Raw genomic sequence first — 24,407 nt, 5'->3', positions numbered from 1 at the left:
AAGTCTCCTGCCAACTGTGTCTTCTTCAGGGTCATTGTGCCCCTACCACCACCACCATTAATGTCAATCTGGTTTTTTTAGATTTTGATGGGCATGATTGAGACCCAGCCAGTTGAGCTAAGTAAGTGTCCCATTTGGGGACTAGCTTACCCTCTAGCCTGGCCAGCCTCTGTGGCTGGCCCCACAACAGCAACTCCCACTGTCCTTGCCCCCAGGCACCTGTTCTCCAGTGCCTGAACCTTGGGTGGTCAGGGCTGGTCTGCCACGCTGCTCCTTGGGCCCCTGTCCTCTCCTGGGCAGCAGGAGCTCTGCTCACCCTCTGCTTCTCCCTCTGCAGGCCAGCAGCTGATGCTGACAGCAGGCCCTGCTGCAGGCCCTGCCCCTGCTGGCTTCCCCTATGGATATGCTGCTGCACCTGCCTTCGCCCAGCCTCCTGTGTACGGCTTCAGCGTGTAGTGGGCGCTCAGTGGCAACATGCCTCTATGGGGTTATTAACCTCAAGGAGCATGTCACTGCAGAAGCACAGAGGACCCTGATGGGCAGCAGGGACACCTGGACGTTATTTATTTTTGCTGAGGCTCAGGGATGGCCGCCTCTGAGCCATCCGGAATACCCTGAGGAGGCCAGGGGAGACACTGCCCAAGAAGACCAACTTGGGTGGACTTCTGCCTCCAGGTCCTCTGGCTGGAGCCAGGCATTCCTGGGGCGTTCTCCCCGAGGATTTCTTGCCCTTGGTGGGAGGGACACCTGGTCTTCACTCAGCACTGGCAGAATTGCCAGGCCACTCTGCAGACCCAACTGAACGAACCTTCTAACTAGCTCTGAGCCTCCTACTTATCATGAATATTAAAGTCGGTTTATCAAGGCAAAGCTTCCCTGCTTGGTGCTGGTGTGGGTAGCAGGGGACAAAAGATTGGCTGGGGCCTCTTTGGGGATGAGAACCTGCGTCTGCCCAGGGGGAGATAGCCAGGGTATATTGGGGGTCTTTTCCTGCGAGCTCCGCACGGAGCTCCAAATCCCGTAGCGGGAGTGGTAGCCTCACAGACCGTCGGGTGTGGGAATGCCAAACTTCAGGGATGGGGCTAGATCCCTGTGTCCCCGGGGGTGGGTCGGCCCTTCTCTCCACCCCCAACCGGGGATCCGGTCGTTCAGGCAGCTGCAATGAGACCTGCTCCTTCTCGTGCCGGATTCTGCCTGATGCCGGGGCGGGTTTTAGAAACTGCACCTTGACCCACAGCTCCAGGCCCGGCACAGCACCGCCTCCCAAGGACCCCGGGCTCCGCTATTGGCTGGGCTGTCGACCCCGCCCAGGCGCCTGCCTCGCTTGCCCCGCCCCGGCCTCAGTTTCCCTGCCGGCAAAACGGGGCGGGCTGGAGGCGGGGCCCGGCTCGGACCACGCGAGGCGGAGCCCTGGAGCTGACGCGACCGCCCCGCCCTCCGGGCCATAACCGTTTGTCGTCGCCGCCGCCGCCGCCGCCGCCGCCGCCGACCGAACGCCGAGAGCCGGAGGCTCGGACCCGAAGCCGACGCCGGGCGCCCCGCCTCCCCGCCTGCCATGGCCGCGCCCCGCGCTCTGGCGGCCGCCGCGCCCGCGTCTGGGAAAGCCAAGCTGACGCACCCAGGGAAGGCGATCTTGGCAGGTGGGCCCCTCCGGGACGCGGACCCCCGGCTTGCCCTCTCCATCGGCCCCGCCGCGCTTCCGGGTGGGCCCGGGACGCAGAGGCCCCGCCTCACTTCCGGGTCGGGCGGGGGGCGCGGCCCCGGTCCTCAGCCAGAGCGTGGGGACTCAGCCTGCGGGTAGTCCCGCCGAACCTAGCCAGGACAACGTGGGTGGGGTGGGGGAGGCTGCCGGGCCTCCCCTACACCAGAGGAGCCGGACAAAGTCCGGGGCGGGGGAGGGGCCGGGGCGCCAGCGGCGGTGGGCGGGGCAGTCCGACCGCCAGAAGGTGGTCTCAGGGTCCGGGTCTCTGGTCCCCGCAGGCGGCCTGGCGGGCGGCATCGAGATTTGCATCACCTTCCCCACCGAGTATGTAAAGACACAGCTGCAGCTGGACGAGCGCTCGCACCCGCCGCGGTACCGGGGCATCGGTGAGTAGAGGGCTGCTGGCAGGGGACGGCACCGAGAGGGCTGGCACCCGGAGGGTACGGCCAGGACCTGCGCTCGGGGGGCAAACGAGGCGGGCTGTGGGGAGGTGCGAAAGGTGGTCTCTAGGGCGGTAGAGGGTCGCTGAACGCCCCCTCCTCCAGGGGACTGCGTGCGGCAGACGGTCCGCAGCCATGGCGTCCTGGGCCTGTACCGAGGCCTCAGCTCCCTGCTCTACGGCTCCATCCCCAAAGCGGCCGTCAGGTGAGGTGGTCTCCGGTGGCCGAGGGAGGGCATCCTGGCGGCTGCTGCCCTTCTCATCCCACTGCCTCCCATTCCCAGGTTCGGGATGTTTGAGTTCCTCAGCAACCACATGCGAGATCCCCAGGGCCGCCTGGACAGCACACGGGGGCTGCTGTGTGGCCTGGGTGCCGGCGTGGCTGAAGCCGTGGTGGTCGTGTGCCCTATGGAGACCATCAAGGTGGGGAGGGTCTCAGCAGGTGATAAGGTGTGCAGAGGGGTGATGGGGTGGCGGGGACCATCCTGCCCTAGTGCTCCATGAAGACCATCGAGGTAGAGAGTGCCCTGCAGAAGCTGGGCAGAGTGTGCAGGAAGGGCCTCCTGTGGAGACTGGACTCTGTCCTGAAGGCAATGGGACAACTGACGTTAGGGTTTTTAAAAAAACTTTTATAAACAGAAAGCATAAGATAACACATGTTTACTGCCTAAGCTGTGGCAAATACCAGCAAACATAACTGCAGAGACTCTTTAGTAAGGCCAACCCTCTTGTTTCCTGGGGCCTTGTATCCCTCGGTGGCTTTGGGTGGCTCTTTCCAGGTGAAGAGCTGCATCACCAGCCCTGGTCTGATCTCTGTGGGCCCTGGGCCCGCAAGCCAATGGGCCAGGTATGCCCTTCAGTGGCGTCCTGGAAGCCAGTGCCTTTGCTTCCCTCTCACAGGTGAAGTTCATCCACGACCAGACCTCCCCAAACCCTAAGTACAGAGGATTCTTCCATGGGGTCAGGGAGATTATTCGGGAACAAGGTGAGCTGTAATGTCTTCCTCCTCAGGTAGGGTCAGGTACCTTGGCCAGGCCAGCCTGCACTTCCCCTTCCTGCTTTGGTGCTCTGGTGCGCCACTCCCCCACGAAGGCCCCAGTGTAACTCCGATGCCTACCTGCCCCTAGGGCTGAAGGGGACCTACCAGGGCCTCACAGCCACCGTGCTGAAGCAGGGGTCTAACCAGGCCATCCGCTTCTTCGTCATGACCTCCCTGCGCAACTGGTACAGAGGTATGTATCTGTTGGGTCCGCTGCCCCAAGACTCCACCTCCAACCACTCTGAATTAGGCTCTTCCTCTTCAGTCCTCTCTGCCAGGACCCTGCCTCCTGGGGCACCCACGTTCATTGGCTCCGGTCCATGCTCCTCCCAGCCCTGAAGAACCCTCCCTTTTGCCCTCCCATAATTTTCTGATTGCAACCCCCACCCACATCCAGGGGACAACCCCAACAAGCCCATGAACCCACTGATAACCGGAGTGTTTGGAGCTGTTGCTGGCGCAGCCAGTGTCTTCGGGAACACTCCTCTGGACGTGATCAAGACCCGGATGCAGGTGGGGGTGGGACCACGAAGGGGGTGGAGGGTTTGCTTCGAGGGGCTGGGCTAGCCACTGAGCCCTGTGCTGTGCTGCTGTCCTGCAGGGCCTGGAGGCACACAAATACCGGAACACATGGGACTGTGGCTTGCAGATCCTGAGGAATGAGGGGCTCAAGGCGTGAGTGGGGGAGGGGCAGGGCTGTGGTCCCCACCCCAGACCCTCCCTGGCCTTCTAAGCGGGCCTCACCCCATTCCTGCTGCCAGCCCCAGGCTATCCCCTAGGGCTCCTACCTTTAGGCACCTGCCCTTGTCCCTCCAATGTCAGGACCCACCCTCACTTCCCAGGGACACTGTACTTCCTCTGCCTCCTCACCTCCTACCTCCCCCCAACCCCAGATTCTACAAGGGCACCATCCCCCGCCTGGGCCGGGTCTGCCTGGATGTGGCCATCGTGTTTGTCATCTATGATGAAGTGGTGAAGCTTCTCAACAAAGTGTGGAAGACAGACTGAGTCCCTTAGGGGGTCTGCATGGGGGTTGCCCCCAGGCACCTCCAGACCAGTCCCCACTGCCCTCGTCTCACGATTCCAGTGCAGTCGTGCCAAAAGGCCCCTTTTCCCTATTCCTTGCACTCCATGGCCTGGGTCTGTACCCTGTAGCCATTGAGTCCACATGTCCCTTAGTGCTGTGTGTCCCCTGTGGTGTGTATGACACCACCATTGAGTCCATGTGTCTGGCCAAGGCTGGGTGACCCTCTGGCCTGTGAATCTGTGCCCACTTGTCCATGTGCTTACTCATGAGCCGTGTGCCTGTGTTTCATGTTCTGTGTCATGTGACCCTGTGCCCCGCTTCCCCGGGGTGCCCATGTGGCTTGGGTCCACGGCCCTGTAGCCATGGCCCGGTCCCAGCCCGGTGCCTTCCACCCTGGGCAGCAGGGGCACCTGTCCCGGCCTACCACAGCTGCCTCCGGGCCTCAGCCTGGCCTCACCGCATTCCAGGGGCTATGTGCCCCCTGCTTCTCCCGCCACTGGCCTTAACTGGCCCTTGGGCCCTCCCTCTGCCCGGGACAGGGTGGCACCCGCCACTCTCAGGACCACCCTCCCAAGGCCGAATAAACCGGATCCTGTTGCAGCTTCCTGTCCCTGTGTGGGCCCATCTGTGCACAGGTGAATAATGACGGCCTTGCCTCTGCAAAGAGCAGGCATACCCCCTCACCTGAGGACACTGACAGGGAAGCAGGGCAGCAGGCAGGCCGGTGGGTAAGCCAGCTATGGCCAGTGTTAGCCCCCAAGAGACCTGGCACCATCAAACCAAGAAACATTTAGACTCTGTCCAGGCCATGTTTGTGGCCTGTGAGCTAGGTCCTGCAGGGTCAGCAGGTGGGCATGCCCTCAGGGTCACCTGGAAGGCAGCACTGAGTGGGCAGAGTGAACTGCCCCACACCAGGGTTTGAGTCTGGGAGAGAGTGCTGCTGGGCGCGCCACCCTCCCCCACCCATGGTTTCTCTGTGAAGTGGTCTGTTTCTGGGGAAGTGCTTGGGGCATCCAATTTCTGGTCCCCTGAGTCTCTGAGCAGGGGGCCTTTCCTCACTCCTTTACCCTGGCTGACCCTACAGTAGGATGGGATAAACCAGGGCCCCTGGCTATGTGGGGGCAGAAGGCACTTTCCTGTCCAAATGATCCATGGGTAAGAGTCATTCAAGGGTTTGGCTCAGACTGGGAAATAACTTGCCAACAGAGACTGTCAGTAAGCAGGTCTGGTCTCTAGAGCTGCTCCTTTAAGGGGAGAGTGTCCCACTGCCACAATCTACACAACACCCAGATCCCTGGACTCTGGGGATACAGGAGATCTGGGACAGATTGAGGGCCAGTTGTGGGCTTAGGGGGCACAAGGGAAACAGTTTTGAAGGACTGGCTGTGCACACTCAATGCTCTCAGGAGAAACCAATCTTGGCCACCACTGAGGAGAAAGGGCCCCACAGCAAAGCTTGCCTGCCCACGGGGGCCACAGGCTGTCTCCCCCACACACAGGGCATGCAAGCTCAGCCATAGGCCACTGGCTCTGGGCCTCAGGAACTTTGCTGTTGTGATGGGCAGTGCTGGCCTGTGGCACAGGCCACCAAGGCTAGGAAGATATACAGCAGGCAGCATCTTTGGGCAGTGGTAGGGAACAGAAAGACCCCTGGCTTCTCATTTCATCACTATGCGACTTGGGCAAGTCACCTAACCTCAGTTTCCTAATATGAACTGGGTTGACAGAAGAACCCACCCTATCCCCATAAGGTGCTTAGAACAATGTCTAACACCGTAAACCCTTGAACATGTAGCTTTTTTTTCTTGGGGTTGCAGGAAGTTATTTGCAAAAGTTCCAGGTAGTTTCTAGAGCAGGCCAAGCCCAGCAGCTGAGCCCTGAGGGGACTCAGTGACCTCAATAGTGACCTCCAGGAATGGTATCCATTCACTGACTACACACCAGCATCCCAGAGGCCTGTCCCCTTCACCCTTCACGGAGAGGATGGGGCTGAGGCTGCACTGACAGTAGGGCATGGGGACTCCCACCCATGAACAATCTAGCCCCCATTCCTCTCCCTCCAGGAGGGGCAGGGACCCTGCCATAGTCCAAGTGTCCTCTCCTGTGTCACACAGCACTACGTGGACAGCAAGTAGCCCAGCCAGAAAAGACTAAACTGGATTTGTGTCCCCAGGGCCTGTGATTACAAAAGAGCCACCCACCCTGGTGGAGGCAACCCCACCCCCTTCATTTATCACCTGAATTAGTAGGCAGCCTCAGTTCTTGGAGCAAAGACCTGAGGGAAGGGGAACAGGAGGGGAGGGGTATCCTGTGTGCAGGAAAGTGCTTGTGGTGTCCAGGCTGAGAGAAGGCCAGCAAGGCTGGAGGGAAGTGAGCAGGCAGAGAGCAGCTGAATAGGCAGGCAGGGACCTGGAAGGAGCCCAGCTGCATTTAACCAAGACCTCATAAGTTGCAGAGAGGAGGCTGATGGCAGCTGCCCCTTGCCCTTGTGGTAATGGGGGCAAAGGGGCAGAGATGTGTACAGATCTTCCAAGTAACTGGGAGGTAGAACAGACTCAACTTCCAGCCTGGCCCTCCACAAACAGACGCACAGACCAGCGGTGTGGGGGAGGGGGCTGGGGGGGGGGAGGGAACCCCAGGAGGTGGCTGGGTCTGCATATCAGAGAGGTAAGCTGAGGAGTGTGGAGACTCCAGTTCACCATATCCCATCCACGGCCAGAGCCTCTGTGCCTGGCTGGAAGCCACAGGCAGCCTTCACCATCTACAATGGCCTCAAGCCTGGGATCATAATGTAATGTGTCCAGGAGGGACAATGGCCTCAGAGACCAGGCAAGGGAGCAGAGGTTGAGGTGGTGGCTACTCCTGGGGCAAGGTTTGGCCAACCTCCAGCACTGTCCTCACCACTGTGAGACTGAAGATGAGTGTTCTGCACCCTTTAGTCAGAGGCCCTCAAGCAGCTGTCTTCCCTGCTCCCTGCTTCCTTGAACCCACCGGCCACCCCTGCCACTACTGCACAGGCATCCCCTGGATTTTTCCATGTCCTTGTGTAGGTGATGAATGGCAATCAGAGTTTAGTACACAAAAAAGCCAGTCACTCCTGACAAATAGGTCTGTCTCCTTTTAGCCAACAGAATTCTGTTTCTTCGGGGTGTGCCCTTAGCCTTTATAGCAAACACAATCTCAGTTGAGGATGCCAGAGTATTTTCTTGTCCTTTTACTTCCTACATATTTGCAGATTCCTTGGACGAAGGTCTTTGGTAAGGGGCACAGAATCAGGGGGTCTAAGAAGCTCCTGCCACATCAAAATCTGGGAACAGGGACTGAACACCCCAGGGACAAGGACAGAGATGCATGCACAATGAAGAAATGCCTGAAAGAACAATGGGAGGGTCACACGACACTCAGGACTGTAAATGAATTCGACCTAGACCAACAATGTGCGTGACCCAAGGAAAACCTGGTGGCCCCTGGTGTGGTCTTGTGTATCCCCTCCTATCTGGCAAATATCCCTGAGGGCAAACTCCCCGCCCCGCCTCCCCGGCTCAGATTGGGTCAGGCCCTGACCCTCCCCAACCGCTGTCACTTTTGTCTCCCGGCAGGCCACACCCACCTCCCACTTAATCCTCCACTAAGTAGGCCTGACCTGGGAGGCTCGGCCACTGGGGTGTCTTCTCCTTTAAATGACTTCAAGGGATAAACCATCCCACCCCCTCTGCTCCTAAGCGGTGCTCAAATGTAGCCTGCCACCCAACCCCTGGCTGAAAAGCACTGAAGGCACTGGGGCTTTGGGCAGTTTTCCCACGCTGATCGGGTTGGGGTCGCCGAAGCTCTCTGGCCAGTCTGTTTGTCTGTCCCTGGGTACCCTTACACAGGCTGACCGAAGCCCGCAGCGCCTTTCCCACCCACGCCGCCGATGACCTGGCGAGGACCTCCCCCCCGCCCCGCCCCAGGGCTGTGATGGGGTCAAGGTAAATAAACTGCCCGCAATTGTGACTCGGAGGCTTATCTGGCCGGTCAGACCAGGTCACGGGAAAGGGGCTGTGCTTGCCAGGGCCGAGAGGAAGGTCCACACTCATGGTCACTCGTTTGCGTCCCGGGCAGGCTGCTAAAGGCCGCAGACCCATCAGGGCCTCTCTCAGCACTCCTCATTGGGAGGTCCGGGAACAGGGGCCTCTGGGCGCAAAAGGTACCCAGGAGGTTTCCCGAGGACAGGCAGTGAGAGCAGTTTACGCCGCACGCGTCCAAAGACGAGCCGAGGCTACCGGAGGCCGGGAACACCCGCGTCCGGAAGTCAGTGCGGCTCTTACTGATGGCGTCACGGGCGCGCTCCCGGCTGGCGTAGGCTCGCACACGCGTTCCCCGGGGGGCGCGGCATGTGCCAGCGGCTTCTGGCGGCTGTGCTGTCTGAGCCGCCAGGGTGTCGGGAGGCGGATTGAGGTCACTGCCACCAGTCCCTGGCCCTTGTATTTCACTGCCATTGCCCTAACCTCTCCTGCAGCCCCCCAACACTAGGCGTGAGAATAGCCCAACCACCGTCGTCCACTCCCGAGTCACTGAAGCGCCAGACCCGGCCACCGACTGCCCATGCTGGACGCTGCCGAGGGCTGCTGACATAGTAGCGCGTGAGGAAGTCCCATGTGGCTCACCCGTCACCACTCCACACAGCCTGGGCTGGTGAGATGTCTGCCAAGTGAAAGAAGAAAGGACTTTCGACTGTGTGTTTTCCTCCCTCTGCATCTTTTTACTTCAATGCCCCAATCTCAGCCATAAGAAAGGGGATAGGGTCAGGGGATGGGACCAAGAGGGCTCCACCAGCCTCTCCACTGCTACCTCCCTCCCCATCCTGCCTGCCTAGCCAGCTTCAGACCAGCTATCTGTTGCCAGCCATGGTCTCCTATAAGGCAGCGTCCTTGCCGCATCCCCATGGAGGAGGAGGAGGCCTATGGTCAGAGACACCCCTCTGAGTCTCCCACTCCAGGGGCCTGTTCATTAGCAACCCAGGAAGGGGCATGGGGACGAGGGGTGGGGGGGCCGTCCTCACAGAAGGAACCTGTGAGTACAGGCTGCACAACTGGACAGTGATGCCTCCTAGCCAGACCTTTCCTCCTCTCAGTCAGCCCTGTTTCTCAGAGGGGAAAACCCCAGCAGAGACAAAGGACTGATCTATGGAGGCCTACGCCTACACAGTCCCACCCTGCCTCAGCTAGTGAGAGGGGGCTGGAGATAAGCTGTGGGGAGGCAGCAGGTGGCATCACATCAGTCCTGACTAAATCAACAAATAAGCCCCTCAGGGATCCATACCTTGAGAAGGGACCCCTAAAGGAAAGATGGAAGGTCTGCAAGCAGTGGCTCCTCACCTATCTCCATCAGCACAGTCTGACCTGCTTCCTGGCCATACATGATGGGGAGGGTGCTTTTCTAAGGAACCCAAACTCAGTGGGGAAGCTGTCACCCAGGGCTCCCAAGGGGTGATCAAGGCCAGAGGTTGAGGGATGGCGGAGGCAGCAAACAAGATGGGAAGGACAGAAGGGAAGGGTGGCCAGGGAGGAAAGGATGGTCAGGGACTGTGTCCCCTGGTTTCCCAAGAAGCCTGGAAAAGGTGAAAGCTGGAGCCAAAAGCCTGGCTCCACTTACACCAAGTGAGCCAGGTCCATGCATCAGCCCTTTGTCCTGATGGGGTGTGCATCTTTCCCTCTGGTCCTCAGGACCAAGCTTAGCTCAGTCAGCTGGGGAAACCAAGACCAGCCTCTGGGCCTGGACTGCAGAGGTCCCGTGGCCACTCCAGCCAGAGGTGTCTTCCACCACTCTCGCGCTCCCTGCTGACAATTGAGCTGCCAAAGCAGATTAACCCAGGCGCTAATCCCCGCTAATGGCTTCAGAATCCCTGGCGCAGAGCAGCTAAGCCGGCCTTTCTCCTCGGCCACGGCCAGGCCCTCCCGGCGGCTTCAGCCCCGTGGCCGCGCCGATACTATCTTAACCGGCCCGGACTCGGTCCCGCGCTAATCCCCGGCGCTCGCTTTCTTCCCCATCCCGCTCAAGATCAGGCCGATTGGCGTTTGATTACGGCCGCTATCGAGGGCCTCTTTGTGCCATCGGCCCTAAATCCCCTAATTCCGTGATAAAGGAGGCATTAGCGGCGTTTGCTGCAGAGAAAGGCACCGGGATGAAAGAAAGCAATCAGGGGAATCCTGATGGCCTCGCCTGCCTGGCCTGAGAGGGAGGCAAGAAAGGGGGTCCTGGAAGGGGAGGGGTGGTAGGAGGAAAGGCTGGAGAAAGAGAGAGGGGTGCTGCCTCAAGGAGCCAGAGTCCTGACCTCCATTCTGAGTCTGCCTTCCCCAGCCCTGAGCTGTGCTGAGGACCCCCTCCCTGCTTCCACCCTGGCTGCCATCTCTGCTGGATGCTGAGCCACCGCATACTCCCTCCCCTCTGACACCACACCATCTTTGCACTTGCTGAAACCTAACTCCCAAACCCACCCTGGGCCTTGCTAGGCCTGTTTGCACTCCAGTCTCTGACTGTCCAAGGCCAATGATCTCTCACAGCTCATCTGCAGATATATTCCTCCCTTGGCCCCTGATACTCCTTCAACACCTCCCGACCCCCCAAAGGCCCTGCTCCCCCAACTGCCCTTCTCTTTTTGCACTGACCAGCTTTGACCAGTCCTGGAAGCAGCCGGGTCTGCTCTTCAATGTGGAAAACAGAAGTGAGAGCATCCAGTGTCGTCTAGGATTGTTGATGGAGCATGTGCAGGGGAAGGGGACCTGAGGTCTCCAGTGTTGCAGGTGGGGTGAGCAGGAAGGGCCCCTCTGAGCCCCAGGGTGGGGCTGAGAGAGGCCAGGCTGGCTGTGTGCTCGGCTTGTTGGAGGAGCTGACCTGGAGCCTGGGCAGCAGGAGAGCAGGGAGAGGCCAATGGGGCAGATGGACGGAAGTGGCAGAGTCCAGGGGCTGAAAGACCACAGAGACAAGGGGACTAATCATCAGGATCCTCTTATCCTGAGATTTGAAGCCAGGGAGCACTATGATTGGATTTGTGTTTGTAGAGATCACTGCTGCCTCTGCGCAGGCTCACTCACTTTGAGGATTGGATGGCTCTGTGGTAGGTGAACATTTAACAAGGTGCACAAGTGGATGGTTGGACCACTTAACCTGAATGGACAGGTGTGCATTTACCAAGGTGAACAGGTGTCTAGATGTGCATTTATCCAGGTGGGTAAGTAGAAAGGTGGACCATCTACCAAGGGTACAATTGGATGTGTGTGCGCCTGTGGGTGGCATCCTGGAGGCAGCTGGGGCTCTGTCCAGATCCCTTTGGTGGTCAGCCCACTTGTCCGGCCATTTTGAGTATTGGCAGCTAATGGAGCACAGCTGCCTCCATCTTGAAACACTACCCTTGGTGATGGAGCCTCCCACACAGCAGCTGGGGACAGAGCTTAGCCAAAGACTGACTGGCATAGGGTATAAAAGGCTGACCCTTGCTTTGCCTCAAGGCAATTCAGATCTGTGAAGCCCCCAGTGCTTCCTTACTGGATTACAGGAAACTGGCCCTAACCAAGACCACTATCTTGTTTAGCACTCTCCACTCCTTACCCTGCCCTGTCCTGCTTTCAGGGTGACCAACCATCTCAGTTTCCTGACACTAAAGAGTTTGCCAGGAGGCAAATTTCAATGCGTAAACCAGAATGGTTACCCTAGGCTTCTGTTGTGTCCCCCAAAAAAGAGATGTTGAAGTTCTAAGCCCTGGTACCCATGGAATGTGAACTTATCCGCAAGTAGGGTCTGTGAAGATGTAATTAAGATGTAAATGAAATGAGGTCATGGTGGGCCCTTGATCCAGTATGACTGACATGCTTATAAGAAGTGAGAAGAGACAGAGGCAGACACACAGAGAGGGGACAGCCACATGAAGATACAGACACACAGGGAGAACATGGTGTAATGATAGACATAGATTGGAGCAATGCATCTGCAGGCCAAGGGGCACCAAGGATTGCCAGAAACACTAGAAGCTAAGAAAAAGCCACGAAACAGAGTCTCACCTAGAGCACAGCCCTGTTGACACCTTGATTTTGGACATTTGGCCTCTAGAACTGTGGGAGAATGTCTGTTGTTTTAAGCCACAAAGATTGTGGGACTTGGTTAAGGAAGACCTAGAAAACTAATACAGATTTCTTCACTCCTTCTAAGAGCACACCCTCAAAAATAAGTCATTTGGATAAGAATCTCTATGTCAGGCTTTGCTCCTAGGGAACTTGGCCTAAAACAGTTGGTACCAGAAGTGGGTGGTCCCAGGAAACTGACTCTAACAATGGCACTCTGAAATTGCATCACTAACCAGCTGGGTGGCAGTGAAAGACCATCACTTATGGCATGTGTAGAATTAATAGCCCTTGGCTTGAATAGCAGTGTGATGGTGAAAACTGTCATCTGGGAGAATTGGGATGGGAGACAAGTGGAAAGGGAGGCAGTAGCCAGTGCACTTCTCCGGCACTAGAGAGGTAAGGAGGAAATGGTAACTACAAAAGCTAAGGGGCTAAGTGGCTGTCACAAAGTATTATTGACTTCTTGAGGAAAGAGCATGGCAAGTTCAAAGATATTAATCAACAGTAAGAGTCAGAGGCCACCTGGCACATATCAAGAGACTGCAGCCTGAGGAAGATGAACATGAGGCACTGCAGAGTAGGTAGCTCAACCTAGACAAGCCTCTTTGCATCGAAGTTAGGGCCCTGATGGTGAAGAAATGGAACCCTAACATGGAGTGGGGATATCTGGGTGGATGCACTTGAGCACTTTGAACTCCAGACTCCCCTGAAACCTCTGGTGAATAAAATGGTCCCACCTTACATGAGAACTCTGCACACACCTCAGAAGAGGCAGACACCTTATCAGATAATGTTTGTCTCTGGGTCTGCCCCCACCTCCCCTGTAGGCCACCACACCCCAAACTAGGATCATATCTCAGCATAGACTAACTGAAATGTTGGGACCACTGAGAGGGCACAGATGGTATGCAAGGGAGCTATAGGTTTGTCTGAGCAGAGCTGGCAAGAACCAGAAGAGGATGTCTTGATATGGACCCTGAAGGCAATGGATCAAGGGAGTAGGACACAAAAATGGATAAGGAAGAGCTGGTCAACATATGGGTACTCTCCTGTGACATAGGAGACTCTGGCAGGAACCCCAAGAAACAATTATTCCTATATGCTGCCTGGATGGCCCTTGGGAAAAGTCATGGTCTACAACAAACAAAAGAGAGATGCTAGAACAGCCATGAAAAAAATGCAAAGGAAGAAGTCAGAAGACTCAGAAAGGGGGCATGTTGAATTGGGTTTATGATTAGAAAAGTTACAAGCTGCCTGTGAGCTCCCCCAGATCTTCAGGAGGGCCTGAAGTGCACAAAGGAGTGCACTTGTGAGAAGCCACTGCTGTCCTCCATGGGTGATGTGGACGATGCCATTACAGAACTGGCTTCCTAGTAGGAAAGGAGATGACAGGATCCTAGAGTAGCAGGTGCCAGGTGCTGAATTAACTGCTAGGAGCAAAGTGGAAATTATTCTATTGATTGCCAGATAGAATAATAGTCAAGGAGGCTTAGACTACAGGATCTATAGTGATGGCTTAAAGAATAGTATTTAGCAACTTAGATAAGCTTCAAAAAATATTTAAAATGAGTGAGAAGAGTTCCACTTCTGGTAAACATGGAGCTACTAGGTTTGGACCAATCCTCCTATGGATAATAATGATAAACTCTGGACAATATATTTTTTAAAATCTGAAGACATTGGATAGTGAGCAGGCATGGTGTTGGATAGGGAGTCAACACATGGAAGAAAACATGAGTTTTCCATTAGCAGAAAGTCCCCAGTAAGAGTGACTAGAATATGACCAGAGCCTGGAAGATAATACTGTTTCTGAGAGGCATTCAATTTGAGGCTGACTTCAGAACCATAGCAGCTGAAAAGTGAGGGAAGTAATGTCACAAAGAGAGAGCCAAAGAGGGAGAGCCCCAAACTCTGTATATAAATTCTGCCCAAATCTCTGGGTAATGCCTGAACTATGCATGTACAGAGCAGATTTCGAGTACCCCAGCTGAGGCTAAAATAATGGGATAAAGAGTTCCACTGCCTTACACTACCAGGGTGACAAATTTTACAGTTTTCATTCAGCCAAATTAACTGTCTGCTAAAACAAGAAATCAGTGTCCTTCAGAGGAACATAACAGATACTATAATCTTTACAATAGATCATACACAATGTCCAGGATACAATCCAAAATTATCAGACATACAAAGATACAGAAAATAATGACCCATGTGTAAGAGGAAAGCCAATCAATGAAGCCCAGCCCCAGGATGATCTAGATTTTGGAATTAGCAAACAGCTTTTTTTTTTTTTAATGATTTTACTGAGACAATTTTACTAAGGCACCAACTACTATAAACCACATACATTTAAAATGTATAGTTTGGTGAGTTTTGTCATATGTATACAGCCATGAAACCATCACTTCCAAAATTCCTAGTTCTCATTTTATAGACTTTTAAGATACATATAGTATATATTATTTTAGGGGGGAAGGGGACCAGTATCTTTCACTCAGAATGATTATGAGATTTATCTATGTTTTCTTTTCTGAGTAGTATTTCGTTGTATTTAATTCTATTCATTTATCAATCTGTGGGACATTGGGTTATTTCTTGCTTGAAGCTGCTATTAACATTCAAACACAAGTCTGCATTTTCACTTCTTTTGGATAAATCGCTAGGAATGGAATGGGTGCATCCTTAACTCCATAAGAAACTGCCGTACTATTTTCTATAGTAGTTGTTCTTTTTTTACATTCCTACCATAAGTATTATGTCATCTGCAAATAGAGACAGTGTTACCTTTCCCTTTTTGATCTTCATAGCTTTTATGTCTTTTTCTTCCTGGATTGCACTGGCTAGGACTTCTAAGACAATGTTGAATAGAAGTAGTGAGTGTGGACATCCTTATTCTTATTCCTGATCTTAGGGAAAAAAAATTGTCCAACATTTTATCATAAAATAGAATATTAACTGTAGTTAATTCTAGGTTATTATTAAAGTTCATAATAGTTCCTTTTTTTAAGTTTATTACTTTGAGAGAGAGAGAATGTGCACACACACACGACAGAGAGAGACAGAGAGAGCTTGGGGGAAGGGCAGAGAGAGAGGGAATGAGAGAGAGAATCCCAAGCAGGCTCTGCACTGCCAGAGCAAAGCCCAGCACAGGGCTCAGACTCACAAACCGTGAGATTATGACCTGAGCCTAAATCAAGAATCTCACACTCAACCAACTGAGCCACCAAGGCACCCCTCTTTATTTTCCTTTTAATGTCTGCAGAGTCTGCAGTAATGTCCCCCTTTTCATCTCTGATGTGGGTAATCTGTGTTCATTTTAGCTGGTTGAGTATAGTTTGTTTTGTTGATCTTTTTAAAAAAACATGTATTGGCTTTAATTTTCTCTTGTTTGCCTATTTTATATATTATTGGATACTACTCTTTGTTATTTTCTTCTTTCTACTTTATTATTTTTTTATTTTAGAGAAAGAGAGTGCGTGCAAATAGGGGAGAGGGGCAGAGGAAAGGGGAGAGACAGTGAGAGAGAGAGAGAGAGAGAGAGAGAGAGAGAGTCTTAAGCAGGCTCCACACTCAGGAAGGAGCCCGACACGGGGCTCAATCCATCCCATGACCCTGGTACCATGACCTGAGCCAAAATCAAGAGTCAGTCACTCAACCAACTGAGCCACCCAGGTGCCCTTCTACTTTATTTTTTAAATCTTGTTTTACTTGTACTTAACCCAGAACTTTATGTCATTGGTTTATGTTTCCTTTTCTAAAGCATTTCTATAGCTTCTTTTATTTTTATTTATTTTTAAGTAGGTGTGGAGCCCAAGGTGGGGCTTGAACTCACGACCCTGAGATCAAGAGTCAGATGTTCAACCGACTGAGCCCTCACTGAGCCCGACTGAGTCCCCATAGCTTCTTTTAAAGCCATAAATTTTCACTTTAACATTACTTCAGTTGCATACTACAAATTTTGATACATTGTATTTTTATCACTAAATTTGAAATAACTCCTTTTTCTTTTGATTTCTTTTTGGACACATAAATTATTTAAAAGTATGTTGTTTAGCATCCAAATATCTAGAGGTTTTCTGCATATTTTTTGGTTTTATCTATTTCTAACTTAATTCCATTGTTGGGTAGACAACATTCTATAAAATTTCAATCTTTTCAAATTTATTGAGACTTGTTTTATGGCCCAGCATATGATCTGTCTTTATGACTGTACCACATGTACTTGGAAAGAATATGTTCTTCCATTGTTAGGTGGAATGTTCCATCAATGTCAATTAGGTCAGGAGTTTGGTGGTGGTGCTCAGATCACTAATGACCTTACTGATTTATTCTAGTTGGAACTCCAAGAATGCTTATTAATTTGTCTATTTTTATCACTAATTCCATCACTTCTGGCTTAATGTTTTCTAAAAATCAGTTATTAGACACACATTTAGGATTGTAGATTTTCCTGATTAATAACCCTTTTATCATCATGAAATATCTCCTTTTATGTCTCATAATAAATAGTCTTTGTCTTGAAGTATACTTTTTCTTTTTTTAATGTTTATTTTTGAGAGAGAAAGACAGAGACAGAGTGTGAGCAAGGGAAGGGCAGAGAGAGGAAGAAACAGAACTTGAAGCAGGCTCCAGGCTCCGAGCTGTCAGCACAGAGCCCAACGCAGGGCTCAACTCACCAACTGTGAAATCATGACCTGAGCCGAAGTCGGAAGCTTAAACGACTGAGCCACCCAGGCGCCCTTTGAAGTGTACTTTTTCTGATGGAAATATAGTTGCTCCAGCTTTTTTTTTTTAATGTTTTTTATTTATTTTTGAGAGAGTGCAAGCAGGGGAGGGGCATAGAGAGAGGGACAGAGGATCTGAAGCAGGCTCTTCTCTGACATCAAACACCATGTGGGGCTGGAACTCACAAACCGTGAGCTCATGACCTGAACCAAAGTCTGATGCTCAACCGACTGAGCCACCCAGGCACCCCTGGTTGCTCCAGTTTTCTTAAGGTTAGTGTTCTGTGGTATGTCTTTTTTCCCATGACTTTACTTTTAGTCCATCAGTGTCTACACTTGAAGTGCATCTCTTGTAGGCAGCATGCACTTAAATCTCAATTTTTTTTTTTTTTTTAAGAATTCAGTCTGAGTCTGACAATGTCTTCCTTTTCTTTGGAATGTTTGTTTTGTTTAAATTTAATGTAATTGTTAATGTAGCTGAATCTAAGTCTGTTTGCTGTTTTGCTATTTGCTGTTTTCTGTCCCCCCCCCACCTTGTTTTTTAGTCCTGTATTCCTCCTTTCCTGCCTTCTCTCTTCTTAACTCATGTTTGCACATTTTCGAAGTCCATTTTTTATTAGCTTTTCAGCTATACCACTTTGCCCTCTTTACTGGTACCTATAGGACTTCCAATATGTCATCTTAACTTTTCGCAGTCTAATTGCAGTTAATATTGTACTATGTCATGTAAAATGTCATTGAGATTGCATGGTTCTGTTTGCTGCCACACCCTCTGTTTTTTGAGATATTATTATATTTATAAACATGAAAGTTGAAAGGTAAAAGTTATAATATTTGTTTTATAGACATTATTTTTTTAAGTGTTTATTTATTTTTAGAGGCAGAGAAAGAGTGCAAGCTAGGGAGGGGCAGAGAGAAAGGGGGACAGAGGATCTGAGGCAGGCTCCGTGCTGTCAGCTCAGAGCCCAATGTGGGGCTCAAACCCACAAATAAAATCATGACCTGAACTGAAATCAGATGCCCATCTGAGCCACCCAGGTGCCCCAGTCATCATTTTAAGATAAGAAGAAAAAAGATAGTCTTTTATACTTACCCACATATTTAGTATTTCTGATGTTCTCCTTTTCTTCATGGAGATCTGAGTTTCCATCTCCTATCATTTCCCTTCAGCTTGAAGAATTTCCTTTATACTTCTTGCTGTGCAGGTGTGCAAGTAACAAATAACCTTAGTTTTTGTTTAAAAATATCTTTATTTCACTCCACTCTTGAAGGATATTTTTTGCTGGAAATAGAATTCTGGATGTATGAGTCTATTCTCCATACTCAGCACATTAAAGAGGCTATTCCATTTTTGTCTTTTGTCTTTCGATCATTTCTGATGAAAAGTCAGCTAACATTCATATCCTTCACCTGTATATAATGTGCCATGTTTCTCCAGCTATTTTTAATGTTTATTCTTCATTTCCAGCTTTCAGTTTGACCATGATGCTCCTAACCGTGCTTTCTTTGCTTTTACCTTGTTTGGGGGATGCTGACCTTGGTGAATCTGTAAATGTATGTCTTCCATTAAGTTTTTAAAAAGCAAAACCATTATTTCTTCAAATATTTTTCTCCTCCCTGGGGTAGGAAGAATAATGGTCCCCTCAAAGATGTCTACAACCTAAGGGGCGCCTGGGTGGCGCAGTCGGTTAGGCGTCCGACTTCAGCCAGGTCACGATCTCACGGTCCATGAGTTCGAGCCCCGCCTCAGGCTCTGGGCTGATGGCTCAGAGCCTGGAGCCTGTTTCCGATTCTGTGTCTCCCTCTCTCTCTGTCCCTCCCCCGTTCATGCTCTGTCTCTCTCTGTCCCAAAAATAAATAAACGTTGAAAAAAAAAAAAAAAAAAAAAAAGATGTCTACAACCTAATCCCCAGAAACTGTGAATGTAGTTTTTTCACATGGCAAAGAAAGACTTTGCAAATGTGATTAAGTTTAGGACCTTGAGGTAAGGAGAGTATCCTGGAGTATTCAGGAGAATCCAGTGTAATTACAAGGACCCTTAAAAGTGGAAGAGGGAGCAGAGGAAGTCAGAGTGATGCAATTGTCAGAAAGAAGTGAACCACTATCCACTTCTTGGAAGATGAGGGAATGAGACAGGGGCCAACGCAGCCTCTAAAAGCTGGAAAAGGCAAGGGAATGGATTTTCTTTCAGAAAGGAATGCAGCTGACCCCTGGCCCAGTGGGGCCTGTGTACACTTCTAACCTACAGAAATGTAAGATAATGTATTTGTACTATTTTAAAGCACCAAGCTTGTGAAAAATTGTTACAACAGTGATAGGAAACTAATACATGCTTCCATTATCCCTCTGCCTTTTCTGGGATTCCAGGAACAAGTACGATAGGTCCTATGACCTACTGCAGGGTTTCTCAGATCCCTAAGATTCTGTTCATTTGTTCAATCAATCAGTTTTCTCTCCACTGTCCAGCTTGGGTAGTTTATATTGCTCTATCTTGAATCCACTGACTTTTCTGTCACCTTCCTTCTGCTGTTAAGCCCATCTAGTACATTTTTTTATTTCTAACATTGTATTTTTCAATTAAGGAATTTCCACTTGGCTCTTTCTTGAAGTTTCTTTTTCTCTGCTGAGATTCCCATCTTATCATTTATTATGAGCATATTTTCTTTTATATCCTTGAACATAGTTATAATAGTTGCTTTAAAATTGTTGCTGCATCTGGGGCACCCGGGCACCCCAGTCTGTTAAGCATTCAACTCTTGATTTGGGTTCAGATCATCATCCCACAGTTTGTAGGGTTGAGCCCCTGAGCTGACAATGCAGAGCCTACTTGTGATTCTCTCTCTCCCTCTCTCTCTCTGCCCCTCCCTGACTCTCTCTTTCTCTCTCTCTCTTTCTTTCTCTCTCTCTCTCAAAATAAATAAACATCTAAGATAAGATAAAATCCTTGCTACATATATGAAAATCCTGCCTCTAACATCACACTTAAGGCTTAAAGACTGAGTTGTTTCCTTCCAAGGTTGGGAACAAGGCAAGGAAGTTTGATGTCACTATTTTTATTCAACATTGTACTGAAGGTCTAGACAATTCTATAAGGCAAGAAAAAGATATATTGTAATCGAAGTTATAATATTGTAAAAGAAAAAGTAAAACTAGACAGATGGTATTTCAGATGTTATAATCGTTCATATAGAAAACCTCAAAGTATCTACAAAAACAAATTACAGAGGTCTATAAGTTAGTAAATGAAATCAGCAAGGCTGAATTATGTCCCCCCCCCCCAAAAAAAATATGTTGAAGTCCTAATACCCAATACCTCAAAATGTGACCTTATGGAAATAAGGTCATTGCAGGTGTAATTAGTTAAGATGAGGTCTCTTTTTTAACTTTTTTTTATCTTTTATTTATTTTTGAGACAGAGACAGAGCATGAACAGAGGAGGGTCAGAGAGAGGGAGACACAGGATCTGAAACAGGCTCCAGGCTCTGAGCTGTCAGCACAGAGCCCGGCACAGGGCTCGAACTCACGGACCGTGAGATCATGACCTGAGCCGAAGTCGGAGGCTTAACCCACTGCGCCACCCAGGTGCCCCAAGATGAGGTCTTAACAGAGTAGGGTGGACCTCTAATCCAACATGACTGATGTCTTCATAAGAATACATCAGTGTGGGACGCCTTGGTGACTCAGTCAGTTAAGTGTCTGACTCTTGGTTTCAGGTTGGGTCATGGTCTCACAGTTCATGGGTTAGAGTCCTGTATCAGTCCTGCTAACCGTGCGGAGCCTGCCTGGGATGCTCTCTCTCTCTCTCTCTCTCTCTCTCTCTCAAAAAATCAATAAACTTAAAGAAAATTTTAAAAAAGAATACATCAATGTGAAGACCGACACACAGGAAGAATGCAATGTGGCAACAAAAGCAAAAATTGGACTTACACAGCTTCAAGCCGAGGACTGCCAAATATTGCCAGCAAACCCCAGGAGGTTTGAAGAGTAAGGAAAGATTTCTCTTCAGGCTTCAGAGAAAGCATGGCCCCATTAACACCTTTTTCCCAGACTTCTAGCCCCCAGAAGGAGGAGACAATAAATTTCTGTTGTTTTACATGACCTAGTTTGTGGTACTTTGTTATAGCTGCTCTAGCAAACTAATGCAGTCATGATGTAAGGTTAATATACAAACATTAACTATATCTCTATGTAATAGTAACAAATAATTGAAAATGAAAAACAATTTCATTTACAATAACATCAAGAAACATAAAATACTTAGAAATAAATAGAACAACAAACCTCCAAGACATCACATTGCAACCTACAAATATTGCTGCATGAAATTAACGAAGACATAGGGGCTCCTGGGTGGCTCAGTTGGTTAAGTGTCTGACTCTTGGTTTTGGCTCAGGTCATGATCTCGCAGTTTCCGGTTTTGTAGGTTTGAGTTCGGGATTCTCTTTGTCTCCCAATCCGCCCCCCCCCCAACTCTCTCTCTTTCTCTCTCTCTCTCACAAAATAAACAATAATAATAAAATAAACACCTTAAAAGAAATTAAATAAGACATAAATAAATGGAGAGCAAGATACCAAGTTCACAGATTTGGAAAGTCAATATTTTTAAGATGTCCATTCTCCCAAAATGGATTTATAGATTCAATCTAATTCTAAAGACAATCCCAATAAGCATTTTCTGAAGAAATTAACAAGACAACTCTAATATTTTCTGGCATACAAAGAACCTGAAATATCCAAAGCAATTTCGAAAACGAATAAAAAGTTGGAGAATCTATGCTTTTCTCAAAACCTTCTGTGAAGCTACAGTAATCAACTGTGCTACTGGCATAAGGATCAATAAGTAGATCTATAGAACAGAACAGAGAACCTAGAAACAGACCCACAGTTACATGGCCATTGACTCCTAAACAAGGTGCCAATGAAATGCAATAAGGAAAGGACAATTATTTCAATAAATGGTGCTGTAACAACTAGTTATCTATATGGGAAGAATTTAACTTCAACTCCTTCCTCAGACCATACACGAAAAGTAATTTGAGAACCATTGTAGATCTAAACCTAAAATATAAAATTATAGGGGCACCTGGGCGGCTCAGTCGGTTAAGCGTCCGACTTCAGCTCAGGTCATGATTTCACAGTTTGTGGGTTCGAGCTCAGCATCGGGCTCTGTGCTGACAACTCAGAACCTGGAGCCTGCTTCAGATTCTGCGTCTCCCTCTCTCTCTGCCCCTCCCGGCTCGCACTCTGTCTCTGTCTCTCAAAAACAAATAAACATTTTTTAAAAATTAAAAAATTGTAAAATTATAACATTTTTAGAAAACAGGAAATTATCTTCACAACAAAGGAGTACTAGCCAGTGATAAGAAGAAAACATTTCTGATTCACACACATAGTGTAAGCCCTGACAGTTGGGTTTCTTTTTTGTAATGTGAGTGCCTGATTTAAGCTTTGATGGCTGAGGCATCCTCTTCAGAGATGGCTATCTCCAATAAACACACTGCCAGCCACACAACTAGATAAAGAGCCAGGCTACCTCCCTTCACTGCGGCTCCTTTGTTTTAGAGATCTTGGTTGATTTTGATAAATGACCATTTGGGCCATTGGGGGGGGGGGTTGTTTGTTTGTTTTTTTAAACTCTTGCCATGTTTTACATTCCTGCTCTTATGTTTTAAATTCACCAATAAATGGGTGCCTGGGTGGCTCAATCGGTTGGGCGGCCCACTTTGGCTCAGGTAATGATCTCACTGTTTGTGAGTTTGAGCCCCTTGTGGGGCTCTGTGCTGACAGCTCAGAGCCTGGAGCCCGCTTCGGATTCTGTGTCTCCCTCTCTCTCTGCCCCTCTCCCACTCATGCTCTGTCTGCCTCAGAAGTAAGTAAATAAACATTAAAAAAAAAATTTTTTTTTAATAAATTCACCAGAACCCCAGGTCCGTGTGCATTCCCTCTCTCTCTGTGACCTTGCTGTGTGGCCCCAGGTGTGCTGTGTAAGTTCCAGGTCCTGTAAGCAATACATTTTTATTTTTTCAAAGTTTCCTGATGTTTATTGCTGAAAAGCATCTTACAATCATAAGAACCATAAAGGCTGGTCCATCCACAACATGGTTATTGATAAGCTAAGACTGGCACAAAACAACACAACAAGATGGATGACTGTTAAAAATATTACACTGAACTCTTACAATAAGCAGCCTGAGGTGATCTCTGAAAATGGTCCGCTATTCACTTGACCCAGAAAACTACAAAATCATGCAAATCAAGATGTTCAAATCTTCATGTTCACTTTAACAACATAGGGGCGCCTGGGTGGCTCAGTCGGTTAAGCGTCCGACTTTGGCTCAGGTCATGATCTCATCTCACATTTCATGGGTTTGAGACCCACATCAGACTCTGCTCTGAAAGCTCAGAGCCTGCAGCCTGCTTCAGATTCCACGGTCCATCGCTCTCTGCCCCTCCCCCACTCATGCTCTGTCTCTCTCTCTCTCAGAAATAAATGAACATTAAAAAAAAAATTAAGAACGCACATGAAGGGCACCTGGCTGGCTCAGTCGGTGAAGTATGCAATTCTTTTTTTTTTTTAGAAAAAAAAAATTTTAAGTTATTCATTTGAGAGAGAGAGAGCGAGCACGGGTGCACATGCTCACACACGAGCAGGGGAGAGGCAGAGAGAGGGAGAGAGAGAATCCCATGCAGGGCAGAACCTAATGCGGGTCTCAATCTCACACACTGTGAGATCATGACCTGAACCAAAATGAAGAGTCGGGTGCTTAACTGACTGAGCCACCCAGGTGCCCCTGCAACTCTTGATCTCAGGGTTGTAGGTTCAAGTCCCAGGTTGTATGTAGAGATTAGTTAAAAATAAAATCTTTTAAAAAAGAAAGAAAGAAAGAACACACGCGAAACTGCCCAGGCCATCAAGGGTATGCATATCCGAAAAGCCACCAAGTATCTGAAGACTGTCACTTTATAGAAGCAATGTGTGCCATTCTGTTACTACAATGGTGGAGTTGGTAGGTATGCCCAGGCCAAAGAGTGGGGCTGGACACAGAATCAGAGGCTCAAACAGAGCGCTCAATTTTTACTACACATGCTTAAAAATGCTAAGAGTAATGCTGAACTTAAGGGTTTGGATGTAGATTCTCTGGTCATTGAGCAGCACATTCAGGTGAACAAAACCCCAAGATGCAGCGCAGAACTTACAGAGGTCATGTTTGGACTGACCCATATATGAGCTCTTCCTGCCACACTGAGCCGATCTTTACTGAAAAGAAGTAGATTGTTCCTAAACCAGAGGAGGAGGTTGCACGGAAGAAAAAGATATCCCAGAAAAAACTGAAGAAACAAAATTTGTGGCCCAGGAGTAAATTCTGGATAAAATAA

General features: G+C 49.7%; 2 protein-coding genes and 1 pseudogene across 5 annotated transcripts in view; all 3 read left to right on the top strand.

Moving 5' to 3' along the window:
* Window positions 1–870, top strand: part of CLTCL1 (clathrin heavy chain like 1) — a 103,639-nt gene extending 102,769 nt beyond the window's left edge. For 3 of the 4 annotated variants that reach the window (XM_049619725.1, XM_049619723.1, XM_049619727.1), the window contains one exon: window positions 338–870. In XM_049619725.1, the coding sequence (XP_049475682.1) occupies window positions 338–456 (119 nt within the window). In that variant the 3' untranslated portion in view covers window positions 457–870. Of the gene's footprint in view, window positions 1–81; window positions 122–337 lie in introns of all 4 variants that reach the window. The other variant, XM_049619726.1, reaches the window with a different exon arrangement.
* Window positions 871–1,370: 500 nt separating this feature from the next.
* SLC25A1 (solute carrier family 25 member 1) lies at window positions 1,371–4,807 on the top strand. Its single transcript, XM_049619748.1, has 9 exons — window positions 1,371–1,640; window positions 1,981–2,088; window positions 2,248–2,347; window positions 2,426–2,564; window positions 3,042–3,126; window positions 3,269–3,373; window positions 3,578–3,693; window positions 3,782–3,855; window positions 4,074–4,807. Exons 1-9 carry the CDS (start codon window positions 1,556–1,558, stop codon window positions 4,186–4,188), a joined length of 927 nt encoding a protein of 308 aa, XP_049475705.1. The 5' UTR covers window positions 1,371–1,555; the 3' UTR covers window positions 4,189–4,807.
* Window positions 4,808–23,178: 18,371 nt separating this feature from the next.
* LOC125914338 (60S ribosomal protein L17-like) lies at window positions 23,179–24,407 on the top strand (annotated as a pseudogene).

The sequence above is a fragment of the Panthera uncia genome (assembly GCF_023721935.1).
Source record: "Panthera uncia isolate 11264 chromosome D3 unlocalized genomic scaffold, Puncia_PCG_1.0 HiC_scaffold_8, whole genome shotgun sequence".
In the NCBI taxonomy this organism is placed as follows: domain Eukaryota; kingdom Metazoa; phylum Chordata; class Mammalia; order Carnivora; family Felidae; genus Panthera; species Panthera uncia.
The sequence above is the reverse complement of the archived record's forward strand: the minus strand, read 5'-3'. Positions and strand labels throughout refer to the sequence as shown.